Source organism: Rutilus rutilus (assembly GCF_951802725.1).
Source record: "Rutilus rutilus genome assembly, chromosome: 1".
Classification (NCBI taxonomy): domain Eukaryota; kingdom Metazoa; phylum Chordata; class Actinopteri; order Cypriniformes; family Leuciscidae; genus Rutilus; species Rutilus rutilus.
This window is the reverse complement of record NC_140209.1, coordinates 21,338,631-21,361,507: the sequence shown is the minus strand read 5'-3', so window position 1 is coordinate 21,361,507 and position 22,877 is coordinate 21,338,631. Positions and strand designations below refer to the sequence as shown.

The 22,877-nt window shown below is 39.3% G+C and overlaps 1 protein-coding gene across 3 annotated transcripts in view; it reads left to right on the top strand.

The window, feature by feature from the left end:
- LOC311292136 (uncharacterized protein) overlaps positions 1 to 22,877 on the top strand; it is a 188,706-nt gene that overhangs the window by 16,452 nt on the left and 149,377 nt on the right. Inside the window, exons 2-4 of one of the 3 annotated variants that reach the window (XM_084411676.1) lie at positions 3,127 to 3,424; positions 4,727 to 5,816; positions 11,230 to 11,412. In XM_084411676.1, the coding sequence (XP_084267802.1) occupies positions 3,367 to 3,424; positions 4,727 to 5,816; positions 11,230 to 11,236 (1,155 nt within the window). In that variant the 5' untranslated portion in view covers positions 3,127 to 3,366 and the 3' untranslated portion in view covers positions 11,237 to 11,412. Of the gene's footprint in view, positions 1 to 3,126; positions 3,425 to 4,726; positions 5,817 to 11,229; positions 11,413 to 22,877 lie in introns of those variants that run through there. The other 2 variants (XM_084411675.1, XM_084411674.1) reach the window with 2 other exon arrangements.

The window sequence follows — 22,877 nt, the reverse complement described above, 5'->3', positions numbered from 1 at the left end:
TGCTTGTTCGATGTCCGACGATTTGTAACGCGTTGTGTTTATTTCCCAATCGAACTCGTGTAACTGTCTGTCACACCACGTTCTACCGTCCACAGCATTACTTGATAGACAAAAATAGGACAAGAATGAGCATCAAACAGAAACAATCCGCTTACGGTGTGTTCGAGGCGCACATACAATACAGACTGTGCCGAGTCAGTTAAACAGGGCGCGCGCAGCTCTTAAAGGGGACACATCTTATTGCCACTTGTTACAGCTTCTATCCGACTGAACAGGGACCGGTATACAGCAGCATCAGGCTCAGGATCAGTGAGTGAAGAGACTGCTGCGTGAGTGGTATTTACGACAGTAACGTTAAATACAAGTAGTCCACAGCGACTCTAGGGGTCGTTGTTTGACCAAAATGGAAATCCTACATAATGGGGCTTTAATCTAACACAGTACATGTTAATTATTAAAAAAAAAAAATTTAAAAATAGAACAGAATAGAAGAGAAAGTTAGTATTACTGGATCAAGTGCTGTCGAAAAAGAAGCGTCTTCAGCCGTTTCTTTAAAGTGGCTATGGACTCATCTGCTCTGGTTGAGTTAGGCAGATCATTCCACCAGCAGGGAACAGTCATGGTAAAGGTCCGAGAAAGAGATTTTGTGCCTCTTTGAGATGGCACCACAAGACGCCGTTCACTTGCAGAGCGCAAGTTCCTGGATGGCACATAAGCCCGAATGATTTTAAGTAAAAGGGAGCAGAGCCAGTGGTTGTTCTGTAGGCAAACGTCAGTGACTTGAATTTAATGCGAGCGGCAACTGGCAACCAGTGCAATTTTGTGAGGAGAGGAGTGACACATGCTCTCTTTGGCTCATTTAAAGACCACTCTAGCTGCTGCATTCTGGATCAGTTGCAGAGGTTTGACTGTGCAAGCTGGAAGGCCAGCTGATTAGCTGAATGGTGAAGTTGTGGTGAAGTGTTGGGTTGGCCGGGACCACGAGTAGCTCTGTCTTTGCAAGGTTTAGTTGAAGGTGCACTGCATGAAAAGACTCAAATCCGGCAAAATACGGGCATGGTAAACTCCTGTGTAATTTGATATTCTCCCAGTCGATTATTTGGTCGATACGGTCTGGCTCGACCAAAATTCTGATTGGTCAATTTTTTTTACATAGTACTATTTTCGGAAATCAGAGGCTATGATATTGCGCAGGTGCACATGATGCAACGCTGTCATAGCCGACAGCCGACAGACTCGTGTGTCAGACTCATTTCAGTGCAAATTAATTACGTCAAAAACGATTTAATACTGCAAATACCCTACTAGTTTTTTATGTTTATTTATAATTCATTTAGGCAGACAACAAGGCTACCAAGTATTGCGCACAGTGCGCAGCTAATTAATTTAACGTTTTTTTTTTTTTTTCTAACGTCATTTTTTGTCGACTTTAGTCGATTTTTAGTCGAAAACTTCAGGACTTCAGTCGACCAAGATTTTCTTTGGTTGAGTACAGCCCTAGAGAGGAGTGACACATGCTCTCTTTGGCTCATTTAAAGACCACTCTAACTGCTTGAATCTGGCTCAGTTGCAGAGGTTTGACTGTGCAAGCTGGAAGGCCAGCTGATTAGCTGAATGGTGAAGTTGTGATGAAGTGTTGGGTTGGCTGGGACCATGAGCAGCTCTGTCTTCGCAAGGTTTAGTTGAAGGTGGTGGTCCTTCATCCAGCCAGAAATGTGTGTCAGGCAGGCTGAGATACGATCGGCTACCGTCGGATCGTCAGGCTGGAATGAGAGGTAGAGTTGTGTGTCATCAGCGTAGCAGTGACAGGAAAAGCCATGTTTCTGAATCACAGATCCTAGTGATGTCATGTAGATGGAGAAGAGAAGCGGTCCCAGCACTGAGCCCTGAGGCACTCCAGTAGCTAGATGTTGGGTCTTAGACACCACACCCCTCCACGACACCCTAAAGGACCTACCTGAGAGGTAAGCCTTGAATCATTGGAGTGCGGTTCCCGAGATGCCCTTCATCTTTAGGATTGATAGGAGGATCTGGTGGTTAACTGTGTCAAAAGCAGCAGAAGTAAAATCTTTTGCATTCCCTCGCAAAACATCTGCGCTCCCTCTCAAAACTTTTACGCTCCTTCGCAAAGAAATCTGCGTTCCCTCGCAAAACCTATTGTGAGCTCGGACAAACACGTCCTGTTTAATGTCCCGCTGGCAGTGTTTCAGAGATCCGTACGTTAACAATGCCCGGTTCATGGAGTTCAGTAAAGTTGGCAATATATTCACAGATCTGAACATCCCGGATCAATAACTCTTGAGCTAAACTTTGTTCAAACACAAATGCCAGCTATTTCCAAATTATCTCTATTAGCAGGCAGTGGAGAGACACGTCCTGAGGGAAAGTCTGCAAAGTGCAAAACCCAACCAAAAAAGTGTTACTACAAAAAAGTTTATTAATTAACTTCAATGTTAAACACTGTAGTGTGACCAAATTCAGTTTACACATCAATGATGTCCTACTGGTCATACCACAACACTTAGTATAAAATATGCTTTGCATATTATGTATTATACTATGACTATACTATGTCTTTGTAACACACCAAATTCAGTTTACACATCACTGCTCTAATGCTGGTCATACAACACCTACGGCTGCCTATTTCAGGCTGGGATGGAAATGCTCAAACTTTGAGGTGTAGGCTATATTGTATGTTCGAGACTGGACTCTGGATTTGCTTGGCTAATTTTATACATTTATTTTTTTGATACCCTACGATAACCTTTTATTATATATTCTGACTCTGTTTTTAACTCAAAAACTCATAATAAAGTCAGTTGATGATCCCTAATGGCTTGTTGAATGAGTGTTGATAGTCTGAGGCTCATCAATATTAACAGATCTGCTGAAAACACTTTTTATTTCATGATCATTATGCTGATGTCTTAAGATCTCCTGTAAATTGACACTTAAAGCTCATTTCATTGGTGTCAACAGACTTAGGGTATTTGTTGCTTACTAGCCTGTTTATGCTTTCTACTATTTTTCTTACTATTATATTTGGAAGAATTTAAATTATAATATTCTGATATCTATGAGCAAAAAAAAAAAAAAAAAACCTTTGTTATTTATATATTTTAGATTTTGGCAGATCAGCTCCTCCCACAGCAGTTACATCATCAGTGAAGCCCCTCCCACTGTAATTCATCATCAGTGAAGCTCCTCCCACAGCAATCACATCATCAGTGAAGCCCCTCCCACTGTAATTCTCCAATAAATGCTGGAATATTCCCATCAATCTACAAGTGAAGACGAGCAGCAAAGCATCAGGAAGAGCTGAAATCTGTAAAGACTGAGTTTATTAAAGAGGATAGTGAGAACATGAGTGATCCAGAACCCTGCAGAATGAAACACACTGAAGATCCTGAAGAACAAAGAGGTTGGTGTTTATTCTTCATTCATTCACGATGCTGAAGAACATTCATGTTAGAAAGATTCAAGCACTTCGTCAGTTTTAGATAAACAATTCAACTGTGAAATGGTTCCTAAAGTTTCAGTTTTTTTTAAAACATGATCATTAAAGGAAAGGTTTCATATTTGTTGTTAACAACAGGTCAAACTAAATTTAAATGTTTTATTTCATATTTATTTTATATATGCTTTACAATTTGTAACAATCTTACCTGAATTTTGACCTGAATTTTGTGTGTATTTTTACTAACATGTATAACAAACAATAATCATTCCAAAATGTACAAATTTACAATCTACTCCGCTTTACTGCAAACATTTGTGTTCTGAAATTCACTTGATCTTGTGTTTCTTGTGTCCCACATGTATGTGAAGTCAATGGAAGGAGTAGTTTAGAGTGAACGACCCATAACACATTTTAGTAGTTTTTAACATAATAATTATGTATCAATCTAAAAGTTAGTGTCAAAATACGGTAGTATTGTATATTTTAAAGTTCATATCATGTTAGATAATTGTGTCATTGATCAAAAATATTTAATAGTTCACTACAGAAACATGGGATTTGTGCCTATAATGTTAAAAAATAATAACTGGAAGATCAGAGTACCTCATTCATGGAAAGATTTAGGGATGTTTAATTAATTTGTAAAAAGTCTTAAAGGGATAGTTCACTTTGAAATTAATTTTTGATATGTTTTTGATATTTTTGATAGATTTCGCCTTGGCTACGGTTTCGTTCCAATGAACTGCAGTAGCCAAGGCGACATCTATGTATACATCTATACCCGCCCGCGCCGTCAGATCATTTGGACGATGTGCTGTTTTCAAGAGATAACAACGATATAAATACTGTTCGTTTTCTCACACAAACCGCTCGTTTCGTGTCTTAGGCCATCAATGTGTACTTATGATGGGGAATTGTTTCATTTGGACGATGGGGAATTGTTTTAATTTGGACTCTGTGCTTGTGTTTTGAGACAGTGACCACAGACCTGCATTATATGACTGACAGACAAGAACGGTTTGACCTAAAAATATCAAAATTGAAACTACTGCGGAAACAAAGACACCTACATCTTTGATGCCCTTGAGGTAAGCTAAAACATATCAAAAATTAATTTCAAAGTGAACTATCCCTTTAAATTATTATAATATTTTTTAGCAGTTGTCTGTTAAATCTGGGATAATTTTTATCTCCACTCACTCCATATTTCTCTCTTTGAATTATTTTGATTATTTAGAAATTTTTATTTTTCTTTCATGTCAGACCCGATGGAAGAGAGCGATGAGAGTGAAGAACTGAGTGAAGTGGAGGAGGAGAGTGAAGAACTGAGTGAAGTGGAGGAGGAGAGTGAAGAACTGAGTGAAGTGAAGGAGGAGAGAGAAGAACTGAGTGAAGTGGAGGAGGAACATCATGTCAAACCTGGAGAAAAGCCTTTGAGTCGCTCAAAGACTAAAAAGACATTTTTAAAGAAAAGAAGAGCCAAGAAATCTACAACCTGCACTCAGTGTGGAAAGAGTTTTACACGCAAACAAAGTCTTGAGATTCACATGAGAATCCACACTGGAGAGAAGCCGTTCACATGTGATCAATGTGGAAAGAGTTTTACACGCAAACATAGTCTTGAGTGTCACATGAGAGTTCACACTGGAGAGAAGCCGTTCACATGTGATCAGTGTGGAAAGTTATTCGGCCGATCAACACACCTTGAAAGTCACATGAGAATTCATACAGGAGAGAAGCCATATGTATGCAATCAATGTGGAAATAGTTTCGGTCAGTCAGCACACCTTAAAAGTCACATGAGGATCCACACTGGAGAGAAGCCATTCTCATGTGATCAATGCGGGAAAACATTTCTTCAGGCATCAGACCTGAAGGCACACCTGACAGTTCATATGAAGGAGAAGCCACATTCATGTTCTGTGTGTGGAAAGAGTTTTTCACACCGGCAATCTTTACATGCACATCAGAAAACTCATACTGGTGTGAGAGAGTACATGTGCTTTGAGTGTGAGAAGACTTTTATGACAGCGCAATGTTTAAAACAGCACGAGAGGATTCACACTGGAGAAAAACCTTACAAGTGTTCACACTGTGACAAGAGATTCAGTCGATCATCATCTCTGAAAACACATGAGAGGATCCACAGCGGAGAAAAACCTTACAAGTGTTCACACTGTGACAAGAGATTCAGTCAGTCACAACATCTGAAAACACATGAGAGGATCCACACTGGAGAGAAGCCACACACGTGTGATCAGTGTGGAAAGAGTTTCTCTTTTAAAAGTCAGCTGAAGGTACACATGAAGATCCATGCAGTGGAGAAACCACATCACCACAGTCTGAGATCACGGTAAGAAGTTCTTCTTTATGTGCTGAGAAACAAAAGCTGCTTTTCCACCTTCGGGAAAGGTTCCAATTGTGTTTCCACTTGAGCCTGGTACGGCACGGCGCAATTTCAAACCGTTCTCGGCCCTGAACTCTCAGCACACTTGGCTAACCGTGCCGAACCGTGACGGAAGAATGTGTGTACTAGTGCTGGAAAATCTTTTAAATTCTAATGATTCTTTTCAGAGATTCGTTCACTTTCAGTTTGTTCACCAAAATGATTTGTTCATTGATTTGTTCAGTATACATATTACATAAATACGCCCGCAGGTGGTGAAAAATAGTGTCTTATGTCTCAAGTCAACAAACGTATTTACTTATAACAAAAAAATTATTTGGCTTTATTAAAATGTGTTTCTAATTTACTCATTAAATTAATAAAATAAGTCAAAATAAGTGGTTCAGATGACCAAAGTACGAAGGTTTTCTTGCATAATTAACATTTTAATTGTTTTGGTCAGACATTTACACATTCATAAATTATGTTTAACGTTGAGTTATGTTCCATGTTAAGTATGAATAAACAATCGTATGTGCACAGTACCTATACCTGCGCTTTGCATCTACGGATTGCTGAATGAGATTGACTCACATGCTAAATGACGACCTACCCGGTACTCTCTCAATCATTTCATTCACAAACAAAATGTACCAATGAGATCTCTCTCGCTCAGACTCTAAACAGAGCAACCTCATTCAGTGATGGGCGTTGTGGTGGCAAACAATTTTCTATTACTTAATAAGAGACAAACATGTAACAATTGTCTTTAAAGATTATTTATTCCCTACCATTTGTCTCCCAATCCGAAAACGTGTTGCAATTGCCATCTAGAATCTGGCCACGGGTGGTGAATACAGGACAATCAGCCATCTTTTTGGAGTAGGCCTCAGCACTGTTTAATTGTGTTCAGGAATTCTGCAACACAGTCATCTTCCCGTCCACTTGAGATTTCCTGACGCTGACAAGTTGTTAGAAATGGCCACTTTCTTTAATAACCGTTGGAGAGTTCCAGTGTGTCGGTGCAATTGATGGCAGTCACATTCCAGTATTGCACCAGAGAACTATCCACAAGACTATTTCAGTCGGAAAGGCTGGCATTATATTGTTCTGCAAGCAGTTGTGGATGGCAAACATCTTTTCTGGGATGTTTGTGTTGGCTATCCAGGGACAGTCACATTTGTGGGAGGTCCTAAGTGACGGAGAATTAGTAGGGCAAAACAAAGTGACCATCTCTGGCTGTGATGTTGGACATTTCCTGATAGGTGATCCGGCGCAAGAATTGAATATTCTTGGGACCGTATGTGAATTCTTGTAACAAAATAGATTGTGAAATAGATATTGCTCCTGCACGACAGGTGGATTAGAGCTATAATTAGCATCAAGCTATATAACAGTTGAAATGATTAATATTACACTTCTACTCAAAAATCTCTTTAAACCACCAAGTTTTTTTATTAACTTCCAATCATGATCTACAGTAATGTGGCTTTTAGTCATATAATGATGTTGAAATATGTTATATATATAGCACTTTATATGCATATATTTATATTTAATGTACACATTCTTTATTCATATGAAAATACATAAAAATCGTATGAAAATCACACACAAACCGTATACGATATTTGCCTGTTAAGGGGATAAACAAACTTTGCTAAATGTAAAGTGAAATAAATGTAAATGAAAATAAAATTGTAAATAGTTAATTTAAATAAAATTGTACATTAAAAGAAACAAACAAAAATACTATGGTGATTTAACGGAATGCATAGCTGATATAAAAAAAATTGACTCGTAATTTCCTACTACTAAATTCTGAAAAAAACAGAGTTTCTAATTATTGGACAAAAAACTTCTTTACGTAATAACCTAGAATACTGTCTAACACTTGATGGCTGCTCTGTTAAGTCTTCGTCGTCGGTTAGGAACCTGGTTGTGCTCTTTGATACCAATCTTTCATTTGAAAGTCACGTGTCTAGTATCTGTAAAACTGCATTTTTCCATCTTAAAAATATATCTAAATAACGTCATATGCTCTCATTGACAAATGTGGAACAATTAGTCCATGCGTTCATGACCTCAATGCTAGATTATTGTAATGCTCTACTGGGTGGTTGTCCTGCACGCTTAATAAACAAACTATAGCTAGTCCAAAACGCAGCAGCTCGAGTTCTTACCAGAACCAGGAAGTATGACCATATTAGCCCGGTTCTGTCGACACTGCACTGGCTCCCTATTAAACATCGCATCAATTTTAAAATATTGCTGATCACTTACAAAGCACTAAATGGTTTAGCTCCGCAGTACTTGAGCGAGCTCTTAACACATTATAGTCCTTCATGTCTATTACGATCTCAAAATTCCGGCCAGTTGATAATACCTAGAATATCAAAATCGACTGCTGGCGGTAGATCCTTCTCCTATTTAGCACCAAAACTCTGGAACAGTCTTCCTACCATTGTCCGGGAAGCACTCTGTCAGTTCAAAGCTAGACTAAAAACACATCTCTTTGACCTATAGCATTCACATAATACATTATAGACTTCTATAATTCAATATTAGGCTGCGTAGATTAGGCCAGCCGATACCGGGAACACTGATGTACTCGTTAAATCATAACCGCATTACCGCAGTCCGCCAGATCCAGGCCGCATCCAGATCCGATGAAGGACCTGCGCCTGAACATGACGACTACGCAGTTCTGAAGTGTCAACCAGTCACTGAAGTGAGGTGGACTCAGGCCGTATCCAGAATAGATGGTGGATCTGCACGTGGTGCAGTGATGGCCTTATCGACACAACCAATCTGACTTCTGACCTGTAATGCTGCCTGGATCATAATCATACACTGTTCGCTCGTTGGCAGGAGGAGAACTGGCCCCCGACTGAGCCTGGGTTCTCCCAAGGTTTATTTCTCAATTCTGTCACCTGATGGAGTTTTGGTTCCTTGCCAGTGTTGCCTTGGCTTTTGGCTTGCTTAGTTGGGGACATTTAATATTCAACGATATTATTGATCTGCCTAATTAGGGAGGACAATGATGCAATTTTCTTCTAGAAACAAACTTTGTTGTATTATTTTCATTTTATCAGTGTGAAGCTGCTTTGATACAATCTGTATTGTAAAAAGCGCTATATAAATAAAGGTGACTTGACTTGACTTGATTTATTTGCAATAATTTTTGCACTTGAGCCTCCATTATTACAGCCATCATGCGCCCCGTGAGTCCAAGCAGAGATTGTGTGTCCGCTCTCATGTCCCGCCGCAAGGCATCATCCATTTCTTTGCTGGAACCTCTCATCTGCCCTTTCCAAATACTGCACCAGCTCCGAAGTGCTGTCTCTCTTCCTTTTTCCTGTGTACAACAATAATAGCAGATGACAGATCATCAGTGTGTTGTCATAGCATTGTGAATAAGTGTTTTTTGCAGGGAATTACGCATCTGCATCTGCTACATGATTAAATATTATTTGTGACCGGTATATAGCATCATACTACATCACTATCACTTCATTTTTCGGTCATGTCCCATAATAGATCATCAACATTATATTGTATATAGCAAGTTAATGTCAGATTGACTTTACATTCTATTTTAAACTTCAGTTTTTTTCTAGACTTTCACTTTGTTTTAGGTAGTGTAATCAAATTTAATTGTTACATATCAAAGCATTTTGTATTGCGGTTAATTAATTTAAATGAAGAATCAATATGAACATTATTTCAGTACCTCATAGTAATATATACAGTATATATACACATCTCAATGTTTGCATAGTGTATGATGTGACCTTTTGCACACCAAGTCTTGCCCCGTTCTGAAGATGCGTCTCAAGAGCTGCTACCATTGACTCAAGCATTATTGTTGCCGAGTTCAGTGCCTCGTTCACCTGACATGCCGGTCTATCGCCGAGGACAGAGTCGAGAATGTCGAAATGTGGGTTTCGATGTGGGCGACCATTGCCGCTTCGACCGAGGTCCTATTTGTGGTCTCTATAATCCTTCTTTGGTTTTTTAAGTTTGTTGCTAATCTCTTCGATGCTCCTGTTGAACCCCGATGCAGTCATCTCTCTCTCACTGAATTTGCTGCAAAACCGGTTTCGCCCATGAAGCCCCGTCTAATTTACTCTGGACTTCTGCAGAGGACCAGAGTGCAAGAGAGCAGCTTGTTTCCTCCTCGGACCACTGTTGTTTTCGCTTAATCGCATCCATCGTTTTTAGCTGCTAATTCTAAAATGTCGGTCACAAGTTTCTGCTCGTCTTGTTGGTCAGGGTAGGGTACTTAAAGCTGCTGTCAGCAAGATTTTTTTGATCATATTAACTGAAACCGAAACTATGCTCCGACAGAACAACATAAAGCAGATGGTTTTGGAAAAAACTCGTGCTTCTACCTCCACCTAGAGGTCTTCAGTCCTGGAGGCCACTGTCCTGCACAGTTTAGTTCCAACCCTAATCAAACAAACCTGAATCAGCTCATCAAGCTTCCAAATCCTTGAGTATTCAAAGGCAGGTGTGCTGAAGCAAACTAAACTCTGCAGGACAGTGGCCCTCCAGGAGCAAGATTGAAGACCTCTGACCTAGAGCCTGTTATTTGTTTGGCAAAAATCCACTGCTCCCGGTTCTTCTAGTCCAGTCAGCGCAGGGCTGTGTGAAATCTGCCTCTCAATCACAGTTTGCGCACACGCCACAGATGACACGCCAGGCCATACAGAAGTTATTTGTGGTGAGCTGGACAAGGTCGAGGGCCGTGAGAGAACAGCGCGAGACCGGTGGCGTGATTGATATGAGCAACACCTGTGCGAAACCGGTCTCGTATCTCTCACGGAGGAGCGGAAGCATAAAAGTAGGAGCGATGACAGTGAAGGACGAGAGAGGACAGGCCTGTGTTTGTGTTTTTGTTATTTGTGACAGCAGTCGTCCGTGAGGGGTTGCTATCTTTTACTTTTTGTTTTTTGTTCATTTTTATTATTAAAATAGTTGAACGTTCGCCGGTTCCCGCCTCCTTCTTCCCATAACATCTAACCTTGCTATATTATTACACGACCATTAACACAAGGACAACTTCAGCCGAAGCTGTCAAAAGGCCATCCCTGTCGACAACTTCACAATAATCTCCACTAGCTATTCTTTTCGTCAACTCCTCAGGATCCATCTCGACGACTGCAGGCAGATCGCGCACGGTTGTGATAATTTTTTTTAAAGTGAGAGACTCCTGGGAGGGCGCAGGCACAAATAAACTGATATGGATTTTAAATTATTTGATCAACTTGAAATACAGGCACCCGCGGGTACCCGAACCCGTGCAGGACCCTGCTGTAACTGTAACCTGTGTGGGTGAAAATTTGAGTTTAACTTTCACCTGTCCCCCTCTGTCTAGGTGCTGAGAGCTGCCAGTGGGAGCAGTGCCCCTTGCGGTGGTGGATCCCTTGGGGTGTGCTGTGGCTACGCGTGTTCACCAAGTGTGGTCATTCCCTTGCTGTGAAATCCAAACACTTTGTGAAGCGAATTATTGTGTGAGTGTTTCTTGAGTTTAAAAATAAAAATCTACTTTTGTACTGGACCACTGTCTCTGGCTAATCCATCTAAGAACTTGAGTGCCTTGCTAGAATAAAATCACTAATTTTGGGTGTAAGTCCCATCGTGGCGTAGTCTGCTAATTGTCTGGGTTCAAGCCCTGTAAATTTGTATCCCACCTGCCACACGGATGCATCAGGATTTTCTCTCCAACTATTCTGGATCGACTCTGAACGTAGTTTTAAAACACACTCACACACACACCACTTGAAACTTCCATAAAATAATCTTTCATGAAGGTCGGAAAGGTTGAAGCGAATTACAAGGACATTCACGGGCTTGATTGCACAGGATTTTGCACAGAAAAACGTAGCCACATATTTGTAACCAACAGATACCCTTAGTCTTGGAGCAGTGAAATGAGCTTTATGTGTCAATTTACAGGAGATCTAAAGACATCAGCATCAAAATGAGGTGAAAACAGGACCTATTAATGTGAAATGGGTAGAACTATATTTACTGCCCTAGTACAACAGTTATCAGTTTAGAAGTATTCATGTGAATTAAACGAGGGACAATGGCCTTCATCACCACAGTATGCTAATGCTGTGAATCAGATGCAGGGAATAGCCTATCATCTTTATGCAGATTGAGGACTGATGTGTCTTTTACACCTCTAATACACATCTGTGCTATATGCTACACACACACACACACACACACACACACACACATTTATTCCCACTACATACTACTGATCTACTAGTGTGCTTATGAACTGAACAGAATTGTGCTGAACTTAATGTTTTTCTAATGTAAAATCTAGATACTGAAACATATGTTAAAGAACAACAATAACTCAATAACTCGCAATAACTCAATGCTCATTCTCCATCAACTGTTTTTTGATCATATTATTAGTTCAAAATAGCACAAGCCTCCAAGACTTACACAATATAGAGTATTTTCAGCAGCTGTTAAATGGACGGTTTATCAGCATTTTCGAAGGCTTGATCGTGTTTATGGGGTGCAGTCTATGTGTAGAAATTTAGCAGAAATTATAGGCTGATTTGGCTGTTGCTACTGGAATGGTGGGTCCATTAAAACTCATTCAGTCATCAAGTACTTTTCCCAGTTTATTTGTGGTGACATATAGGAGTAGACATTTCTCAGATGGCAGTGATGGTAATTGTTGGTTTCTAAAACCCATAAACAAAACCAATAATAAATACAAACACAATTGCAAATCTTAAATCATACATCTGAAATCAGCTTTAACAATCAAATGAATATAACATTAAAGAGCTACTAAACATAACTAGAATTCAATATATCATATCAAACAATCATTTAAATTAAAACAAATCAAAAAGGAAACTTACATGGTCAACAACGCAACAATTCCACACAAGCCATGTCTGAACGACAGCTTCTTAGTTCAAACAAGAGGAGACTGCAACATAATTAGTAAGGGGCCACAGATGCTCTTTATCAAGACTCAGTCAGCCAATCAGATCACAGCAGGATTTTCTACAGCCGCCCCCAAATATGTTAACATATTTGCATTTGCAGAAAGTTCATGTGATTGAATTATCAGAATCAGTCAATTCAGGAAGAACAATCAGACGGCTGACTGGACGAATTAAATATTTCCCTTTGCTGAAAATCTCAGCAACTCTCACTCTTCCATCAGAACTTGGCAAAATCTTACTGACAGTCCCTATAGGCCAGTGTCCCCGAGGAAGCTGAGGTTCCACAATCATGACGATGGCAGAAGGAGCAATAGGATTACCATCAAGTTCCCACTTTTGACGAGTCTGAAGACTTGGAAGATAATCTCGAACAAAACTGACCCAGAATCGATCCGCAAGAACTTGGCTGTGTCTCCACTTTCTACGGGTAAGTAGTTCTGAATCTGCATACATCACTTGAGGAAGAGATGCGTCTCGCCGCCCCATCAGTAGGATATTTGGTGTGATTGGATCAGGGTCTGAAAGATCTGAAGATACATAGCCGAGAGGTTTTGAGTTTAACAACTCCTCGATTTCAACGAGCACTGTATACAAAACTTCCTCTGAGACTACTTGTATTCCCAAAACTACTCGTAATGCCGTCTTAACAGACCGTATCTCTCTCTCCCAAGTACCTCCAAAATGGGGAGAATATGGCGGATTGAATGATAATTTAATTTGCTGTTGGGCGAGTATCTCTTGGAAAGAGGGACCAAGCTGTGAGAATGCCTCCCGGAGTTCTCTTTCTCCTCCCTTGAAATTAGTTCCTTGATCAGATAATATTTCATAGGGCCTACCTCTACGGGCTGCAAATCTTTGAAGAGCCAAGAGGAAACTGTCAGTATCCATACCAGAGAGGAGTTCTAAATGAAGACACCGTGTCATCTGGCATTTGAATATAATGCCCCACCTCTTCTCATGTCGGCGACCTACTTTGACGGTTAAAGGCCCAAAACAATCCATACCTGTCGACCAAAAGGGGGGCTTATACAGGCGAAGTCGAGAAACTGGTAGATCAGCCATCCTAGGAACTGAAGGCACACCTTTCCACTTCCTACATTCAAGACATGATCTCTGGATCTTCTTTATTAACTGCCGCCCTCTCAGAACCCAGTATTTCCGACGAAGCTGAGCGAACACTCTTTGTGGTCCTGGATGGCACAGAGTAGAGTCATAATCAGCAACCAAAAGTTTGGTAACATGATTCTCAGGATCTAAAACAATTGGATTAATAGCTTCAAGATCCAAATCCTCGCTCTGACGAAGTCGTCCACCCACTCTTATCAGCTCTGTTACGGGATCATACTCTGGTGCCAAACCAACTAAACGGCTGTGTGAGGGAGCTCCATGACCGTCTTTAACCCTCTGGGGTCCTTCGGGTCCAAATGGACCCGAAGCGTTTAAATAAAAAAAATGTAAAAAAACATAGCTTCATCGGAATGGTCTGAAATTTGGTGACTTTGTTGGTACTTGGTATATGAATACCCAGAAAAATTGGGGACAGGATTTGAATAGTCTAAGTGGTTGTAAAAAAAATAGTCACACTCAGGACCTTCGGGTCCAAATGGACCCACCATAGGAAATGAATGGGAAATTGGCAAAAATGTGACAATACAGAGTTTTTTTGTGCGTACAATCTACAAATCAGCCACGATCCAGAAAAAAAGCACACAACAGTGAAGGGGTGAATCTATAAAACATCAAGAGTGCAAAACAGACACATCCACACACACACACACAAACACACTTTTATACACATACACACTAATAAATTCAGATTACAAAAATCTGTTTTGAATTTTTAAAAATCACAGCTTCATCGGAATGTCACGAAACTAGGTGACTTTTATGCTATTAGGTATGTGAACACACAAAAAAATTGAGGTCATGATCCAAGCATGCTAAGTGGTCCTCACACTTCTGCTCTTTGGTCAAAAATGACCCCCATAGGAAATGAATGGGAAATTGTCAAAAATATGAAAACACAGAGGTTTTTTTGTGCATACAATCTACAAATCAGCCAGGATGCAGAAAAAAAGGACTCAACAGTGAAGGGGTGAATCTCTAAAATATCAAAAATGCAAAACAGACACATCCACACACACACAAACACACTTTTATACACATACACACTAATAAATTCAGATTACAAAAATCTGTTTAGAATTTTTAAAAATCACAGCTTCATCGGACTGTTACGAAACTAGGTGACTTTTATGGTATTGGGTATGTGAACACACAAAAAAATTGAGGTCATGATCCAAGCATGCTAAGTGGTCCTCACACTTCTGCTCTTTGGTCAAAAATGACCCCCATAGGAAATGAATGGGAAATTTGTCAAAAATATGAAAACACAGTTTTTTTTGTGCATACAATCTACAAATCAGCCAGGATGCAGAAAAAAAGGACTCAACAGTGAAGGGGTGAATCTCTAAAATATCAAGAGTGCAAAACAGACTAAATCTGTTCAGGCAAAAATCACTAAAATTCGCAAGCCTTTCTATAGAGAGCTGTAAATCAACTAGTGGTAAAAATGTGCTATTGCGTGATAAAAATGCTCAGTGTGTCCACCAGTTAGCGCCCATCTCATTTCAAAATTTGCTTTCATGAGGCCTAGGCTTGACTCAAATGAAATACAGCTTTAATAAAAATAAAATAAAAATTATATAAATATAAAAAAATTCTATTATATTCAATGGGAAAAAATGGGTCATAATTATTGCATAAATATTAATTAAAAATCATAAAATTCTCAAAACACCAAAAAAGAAAAGAAAAAATATTATAAAAAACAAGTACAAAACAAGATTTTTATATATATATATATGAATACCGCCCTCCCGAAGGTCCCAAGTGTGACTGTTAGACGAAGGACCCCAGAGGGTTAAGCAGTTTATATTCCTCAGGGAAATCATCCACCTGGGCTTGACGCAAAATACTTAATTCTGCTTGTGTTTGAGAAGGTTTAGTCTCAGTTCTTAAGTCCGAAGAGAGGTTCTCAACAGTTGCTGCAATTAACTCTGACCAGGTATTTAATTGAGATGCATCATACTTTAGAGAGTTTCCTGATGCTTGATTAAGTCCACAAAAGAAAGGTTTTCTCAGCTCTGTCCCAACCTCCTCTGTTCTTAGGCTGGAGATTTTGGCCATTGCTGATGGGGCAAATATAGAAAGGGAGGTCCTTGAAACCAAGAACTAGTTGCGGACAATTGATCAAGTCTCTTGCCTCGAGTGATGTCATCTGCTGGATTACTTAAAGTGTCAACATATCTCCACTGATCCGGTCTAGTATACTCAAGAATCTCCGTAATGCGGTTCGCCACAAAGATCTTGTACCGGCAGGATTCGGACTGGATCCAGGTCAACACAGTTGTGGAATCAGACCAAAGTGTCAACTATTCAACATCCAAGGTGAGTTCCCTTTGGAACAGATTTGCCAGCTGAGCCCCGGTCAGAGCAGCACACAGTTCCAAACGAGGAATAGAAATGGTCTTCTTCGGTGCTACCCTTGAACGAGCCATAACCTGAGATATAGAAATCTCACCATATCCGTTTACCAGACGCAGATAGGCAACTGAACCATAGGCCTTTTCGGATGCGTCGCAGAAGATGTGAAGCTCTCTGATGACTGGATCTTCCCAGTTCGTTCTTGGACCATACCATCGAGGTACTTGGAGCTTGACCAAATCTGGCAACTCTCCTTCCCATGCCTTCCAAGCTGCCTTGATCCCCTCCGGGATATATGGATTATCCCATCCTCTGTTAGGTTTCATCCATAATTGTTGCAGAAGAACTTTAGCACGTGTCGTGAATGGAATGATAAAACCCAGAGAGTCATACTGACGAGCAAGTATACGATATACAACTCGCAAAGTTAGGACAGTATACTCCACTAGACGGTGCTTGTAGCTCAAAGTATCCTGCGAGCAATGCCAACTTAATCCAAGAGTTCCCTCGCATGGATCTGTGCAGTCATGACTTAACCACAGGTCAGTATCTACTGAACGAGCTTCGGCTGGTAAGTGGTCAGTCACAGAGACATGGTTACTGGCCCACTGTCGAATCTCAAAACCTCCTTCAGCCAGGGAAGAACGCAATTTCATAAGCATCTCCTTGGCCTCTTTAGTAGTTGGAAAACTTTGTAGGCAATTATCCACATAAAAGGAATGCAAGACAGAAGACTGCACATCTTGAAATTCAACAGGAAGGTTTTGAACACATTTCTGGAGAGCATATATGGCACAACAAGGGCTACATGTAGCACCAAAAGGCAAGACCTGCCGTTCATAGACATCGACTGGATCATTTCTTCTCATATTTCGCCACAAGAAGCGTAGCAAAGGAGATTCAGAAGCCAGGAGACAAACTTGATGGAACATTGATCTAATGTCTCCACTTATCGCAACTTGATGTTCTCTAAACCGAAGTAAAACTCCAATCAAGGTAGGGCCTAGAACCGGTCCAGGTAACAAATAGTCATTCAAACTCTCTCCGTGATACTGATAGGAACAATTAAATACCACACGATGCTTGCCATTATGTTCCACAAGATGGTGGGGAATATACCAAGATTCGTCACTGAGATCAATCTCATTTAACTTCAGTTTCTTAACACATCCAGCTTCAATGAGTTTCTGAATTTCTTTCTCATAAATAGCTGCTTGTTCAGGATCCTTAGCTAGCTGTCTCTCCATTCGACGCAAAGCCGGCATTACTGCCTCTTGAGGTGCTTTAAGGACTGGTGCATTCTCAACTCGAAGTAAAGGAGTCGCATATCTTTTGATTCCGTTCATTTCTTCAAGCTTTGTTTTCTCGTCTAGACACTTGAGAGCTTTCTTATCTTGTTTAGACCGCAAAGCATGCTTTGGAGTCTGAGAGAAAGGAACTATGTCAACTTGCCATAACTTCTCCACATCTTTATGCAACTGATCCGTGGAGAGAGATGCCTGGAAGAAACACTGAGCCGTGGAATTAAACTTCTCACCCAAGGAAGTACCCAGCTAACAGGGAACGTTCTCAGAACATTGGCTAACGTTCTCTGAAAGTTCTCTAAAAGTTATCAAAAACGTTCTTGTTGTAACGTTATTATAACGTTGTGCCAACGTTATATGTCATTGATAAACGTTCTAAAAACGTTAGCATTAAAACGTTATTCTTACATTGTTAGTGGAACGTTTTAAAAACGTTATTGTTAAAATATATATTAAGATAAAAGTTCTCTTAAAGTTACCAAAGTAACGTTGTGCCAACATGTCATTGATAAACGTTTTAAAAAACATTATTATGTTAAAAAATATATATTAGTCATTACAAATTAGTTATACAGCTTTTTATTCTGCAAATCAACTTCAGAAACATATAATTTGTAAATCCAGTGACACAACTAATGACACAATGCACTGACATTATTTAACTATTTCATTTAAATATTTTTTATGGTCAGAATAAAAAATCCCAGAATATAAAATAATTATGTTCAGGAAAATAGCAGTATTCATTTAAGTTGAGTGCATTTTGCTTGTTGTATGAATTAGACACTTTTATCACAATGCTGATTAACTTAGATAAAAGTTCTCTCAAAGTTACCAAAGTAACGTTGTGCCAACATGTCATTGATAAACATTCTAAAAACGTTAGTATCAAAACGTTATTCTTACTTGTTAGTGGAACGTTTTAAAAACGTTACTAAATTAAAACAAATAAACAACTTCAGAAACATAATTTGTATATACAGTGACACAATGCACTGAAATTTTTTTGGGGGGTTAAAATATTTTTTCAAATATTATTATTAGTTTAGAAAAAAATCCCAGATATAAAATAATTATCGATTCAACAGGAAATAATTCAAAAAGTACAGTCAATTATAAATTTGGTTTTACCTCTAAAAAAAAAAAATTTAACTTTTGCAATTACAGTCAAAGAGAAAACAGGGAATGTGTTATGATAGACTGTAGTTTTATCTGATCATTCCCCACGTCCGAACGACCTATTACCTAAGATGGGCGTGGTTTTGCAGCGCGCGGCACGACCCGTCAATCAAACACAGCGTCAGCGGGACAAGATGTCGGACAAGGAGACGACAGCTTTTAGGTAAGTTGAATTTTGCGTGTTGTATGAATCAAATACTTGTATCAGTGCTAATTAACTTAGTTTTGCAGCAGTTGCTACTGTTTTAATAAAGTTATACTAGATCAACAGTTTGCATGAACTGTCTTGAGTAACGTAAGTTAAACTGCTCCCGCAGTCCACAGAGCAGTTAACAACACTACACAAATATGTAGTTAAAACTGAAGAATAAACGCGAAATTACATTGATGTCTTTATTTATTCACCTTTTCCAGTGTCCTTGTTCGCCTTTTCAATATAGCTAAACTGATTTTAATTTGAACGCGTTCTTGAGATTCAAAAGTTAATCGGCTAACATTAGCTCAATTAAGTTAGCTTAAGTTAGCTATGGCCCGGGTATTTCCCCCTCCAGTTATCTGTTTGCTCATGTGTCAAGTTCGTCATCTGAAATCTGTAACTTATTTGTAATTTTATCGTGTAAGTTGTCCACAGTGTTTGCAGTTTTACAGGTTATAACAAGCTCCTGTGACATTTAAAAAGGAAGGATATCCCCAGGCTCCTCTTATATTTGATATTTGGATCGAGCACTTGACAACAGTAATGGACCCTTTTTCACAGACTGTAATTAACGTTACGCGTTTTAACAACCATCAGTATTGTAAATTGTGCTAATTTATAATATACAGTGTATGGAAGGCCATATTTTCAATTCCTCCAGGCAGCTTTTTTTTTTTTTTTTTTTGCTCAAATTGCGTTAAAATTTGTATTTTTGGCTTGGTGCAGCAGTTGTAGGCGCGAATTTCTATGGTAACCGGCGCCTCTGGCGTTGCAGTGATGCAGAGCCGTTGAAAGAGAGTTGCGCACAACTTTGATGTTGATGTTTGATTTAAGCAAAGTTATCATTAGATTGCAGTTTTGGGATGTGGCACGGTTCATTAATGCAATTTAAACTTTAAGAGTGCATTAAAATAGAAACAATGCAAAGTCCTTGAGCATGAAAAGCAATATAAATTTAGTAGCATCTGGCTCTGGGCTTAGGGACAAGAGCAGAGAGCTAGTCTCGTATCTTCATGTGTTCTCCCAATATTCCAAAGTAGATTAAACTTTTTGTAAATTGTCAGAAAATTTAATTAGATATTGTGCATGAGCAAGTACAGCATCCCAGTGCTTTTATACTAATCTCACCACACTTTAATACAACACTGTTTTATTTTCTCCCTGCAGTATCTCCGGAGATCCTCTCAGGGTCCAGTCCAGTCCAGTCCGATGTGCCGGAAGTGGAAGCTGATGTGATTGTGGATTATGTCATTTAAAATGTTTTTGTTTTTTTTAGCTTGCTGATAGGTTAGGGTTAGGTAAAGAGGTTGTTTTAGTTTTGTTTCATGTTTCATTATTTTGAAGTTTAATCAGTTTGTTCTATGTTAGTCCAGGTTTATTTTCATGTTAATTTCATATTTCAATTTAACCCAAGTCGGTTTCAATTGTATCTGTATCTTGAAATAAACTACACTTTGGTTCACTTCAGCTCGTCTTCAGTGGACTACATTACACATATTATAGACATGATTCATGGGTCTTTTTTATTTTAATTATCTTTCTAGATCTTTTGGCTTAATTTTTAAATTTGAAAGCTCTTAATAAGGTGCTTTTATAAAATGATTGTCATATATACATTATTTGCAAAAACATTGAGAATGTTTAAACAAGTGAACGGAATGTTTTAAGAACGTTTTTCATAATCTTAGAAAAACATTAAGAGAACGTTTATATAACGGGAGAATTGAACGTTCTAATAACGTTTGAATAACGTTCTTATAACCAAGCAAGAGCATTAATACAACGTTTATATAACAGGAGAATTGAACGTTCTAATAACGTTTTGAATAACGTTCTTATAACTAAGAAATAACGTTAATACAACGTCCAAAAAACTGGACGCTTTGAACGTTCCTAGAACATTCAGAAATAACGTTTTTATAACTTAATGGGAACGTTATGGAAACGTTCTTATAACCTAAGAATTGAATGTTCCAATAACGTTTGAACAACGTTCTTATAACCAAGCAAGAACGTTAATACAACATTTATATAACAGGAGAATAGAACGTTCTAATAACGTTTTGAATAACGTTCTTATAACTAAGAAATAACGTTAATACAACGTCCAAAAAACTGGACGCTTTGAACGTTCCTAGAACATTCAGAAAAAAAGTTTTTATAACTTAATGGGAACGTTATGGAAATGTTCTTATAACCTAAGAATTGAATGTTCCAATAACGTTTGAACAACGTTCTTATAACCAAGCAAGAACGTTAATACAACGTTTATATAACAGGAGAATTGAACGTTCTAATAACGTTTTGAATAACGTTCTTATAACTAAGAAATAACGTTAATACAACGTCTAAAAAACTGGACGCTTTGAACGTTTCTAGAACATTCAGAAATAACGTTTTTATAACTTAATGGGAACGTTACGGAAACGTTCTTATAACCTAAAATTGTTAGCTGGGTAGGTCCATGTAATGCCCATCCCAGTCGAGTATGCAAAGCAGCTGGACTTCCAGGAGGACCAAAACGTACTCGCTCTTTGGAGCAAAGAAGGTGAGGATGATCAGCTCCCACTAGTAACAAAGGTTTAACTCTCTGAAACTCCTCCAGAGGGAGGCCTCTTAGATGTTGGTAGCGTCTCTGTAGGACTTGCACAGGATAAGTCTGTTCAGGTAAGTCAATCATTTGAGCAGTAAATGCCCTTTGAATCTGGTATTTACTTTGCTTGTGAGAAGCTGGAGATATGGTGAAGGAAACCGTCGCACCTTCAATTTTCTCGGTGTCTTGCCGAATGGTTCGAAGAACCAATTATTCTGCCGCCCCATGAAGACCTAAACTCTCTGCTGCAGAAGACATGAGCATAGTTCTCTCACAACCATCATCTAGGATAGCATACGTCTCCAGAGTCTTTCCTTCGTGGCTCAGAACTACCTTCACAATTTTCAGAAGAACAGAGTTCGGACCACTTGATCGGCTCAAATAAAATATCCTAGAATCTGGTTTGCGAACATTTACTTCATGCAGTACTCCTAAGTGGCGATCTTGACACAATGGACATTTTCCTCTTAAGTCACACTTAGATGATCTATGGGCCCAACCACATCTCCAACAACGATTATTGTCAACAATCCATTTCCGTTTGGCTGCCGTATCGAAGCTCTGAAATTCAGGACAATGACTGAGATGATGATCATTACTGCCACAGCTTGCACATGTCGGTTTATGGCCCTCCTTCTTGCCGTGTCGCAGAATTTCGTGGTTTGCAGTTTCAGAGTTCTTTCTTTGAGTGGAATTAACTTCTTGACTTACACCATGAAGAAATGTAGCGGTGTGATGTTGGGACTTGGTAGGCCTTGCTTCTCTTACCTGATACTTTTTCATACTTTTAGATTGTTCAAACACTTGGGTAGCTAGATTCTGACAATCTGATTCCTCTTCCAACCAAACTGAAAAATTCACCAAGTTGTAGGACTGGTCTGGTCGGGTGGTTTTGGCATATCTTGCAAAACTAGCAACCTGATGTGCTGGAAGTTTACTGAGTAACTGATGGACATGTGATGCACAAGATAATTCCTTTGCTCCTTCTTCATGATCCCAGGATTGAAGCATTCCCACAAGAGCTTGAACTCGTACAGCAAAGTCGCCGAATCCAACAGAATCTCCTGAACGTACAGCAGGTAAGTTCTTAATTGTAGCAATCTCTCGCAGCACCAACTGGTGGGGTTGCCCATATCTTTTCTGAAGAGCTTTTAAGGCAGTAGTATAAGGCTGGGAATGATGGGCATAAGCCAAGGCCAGAAGTTGAGCGGCCTCCAACTTCAAATGATCAAGAAGAATATGATACTTGTATTGCTCAGTTTCCTCTGAGGGTAACAAATT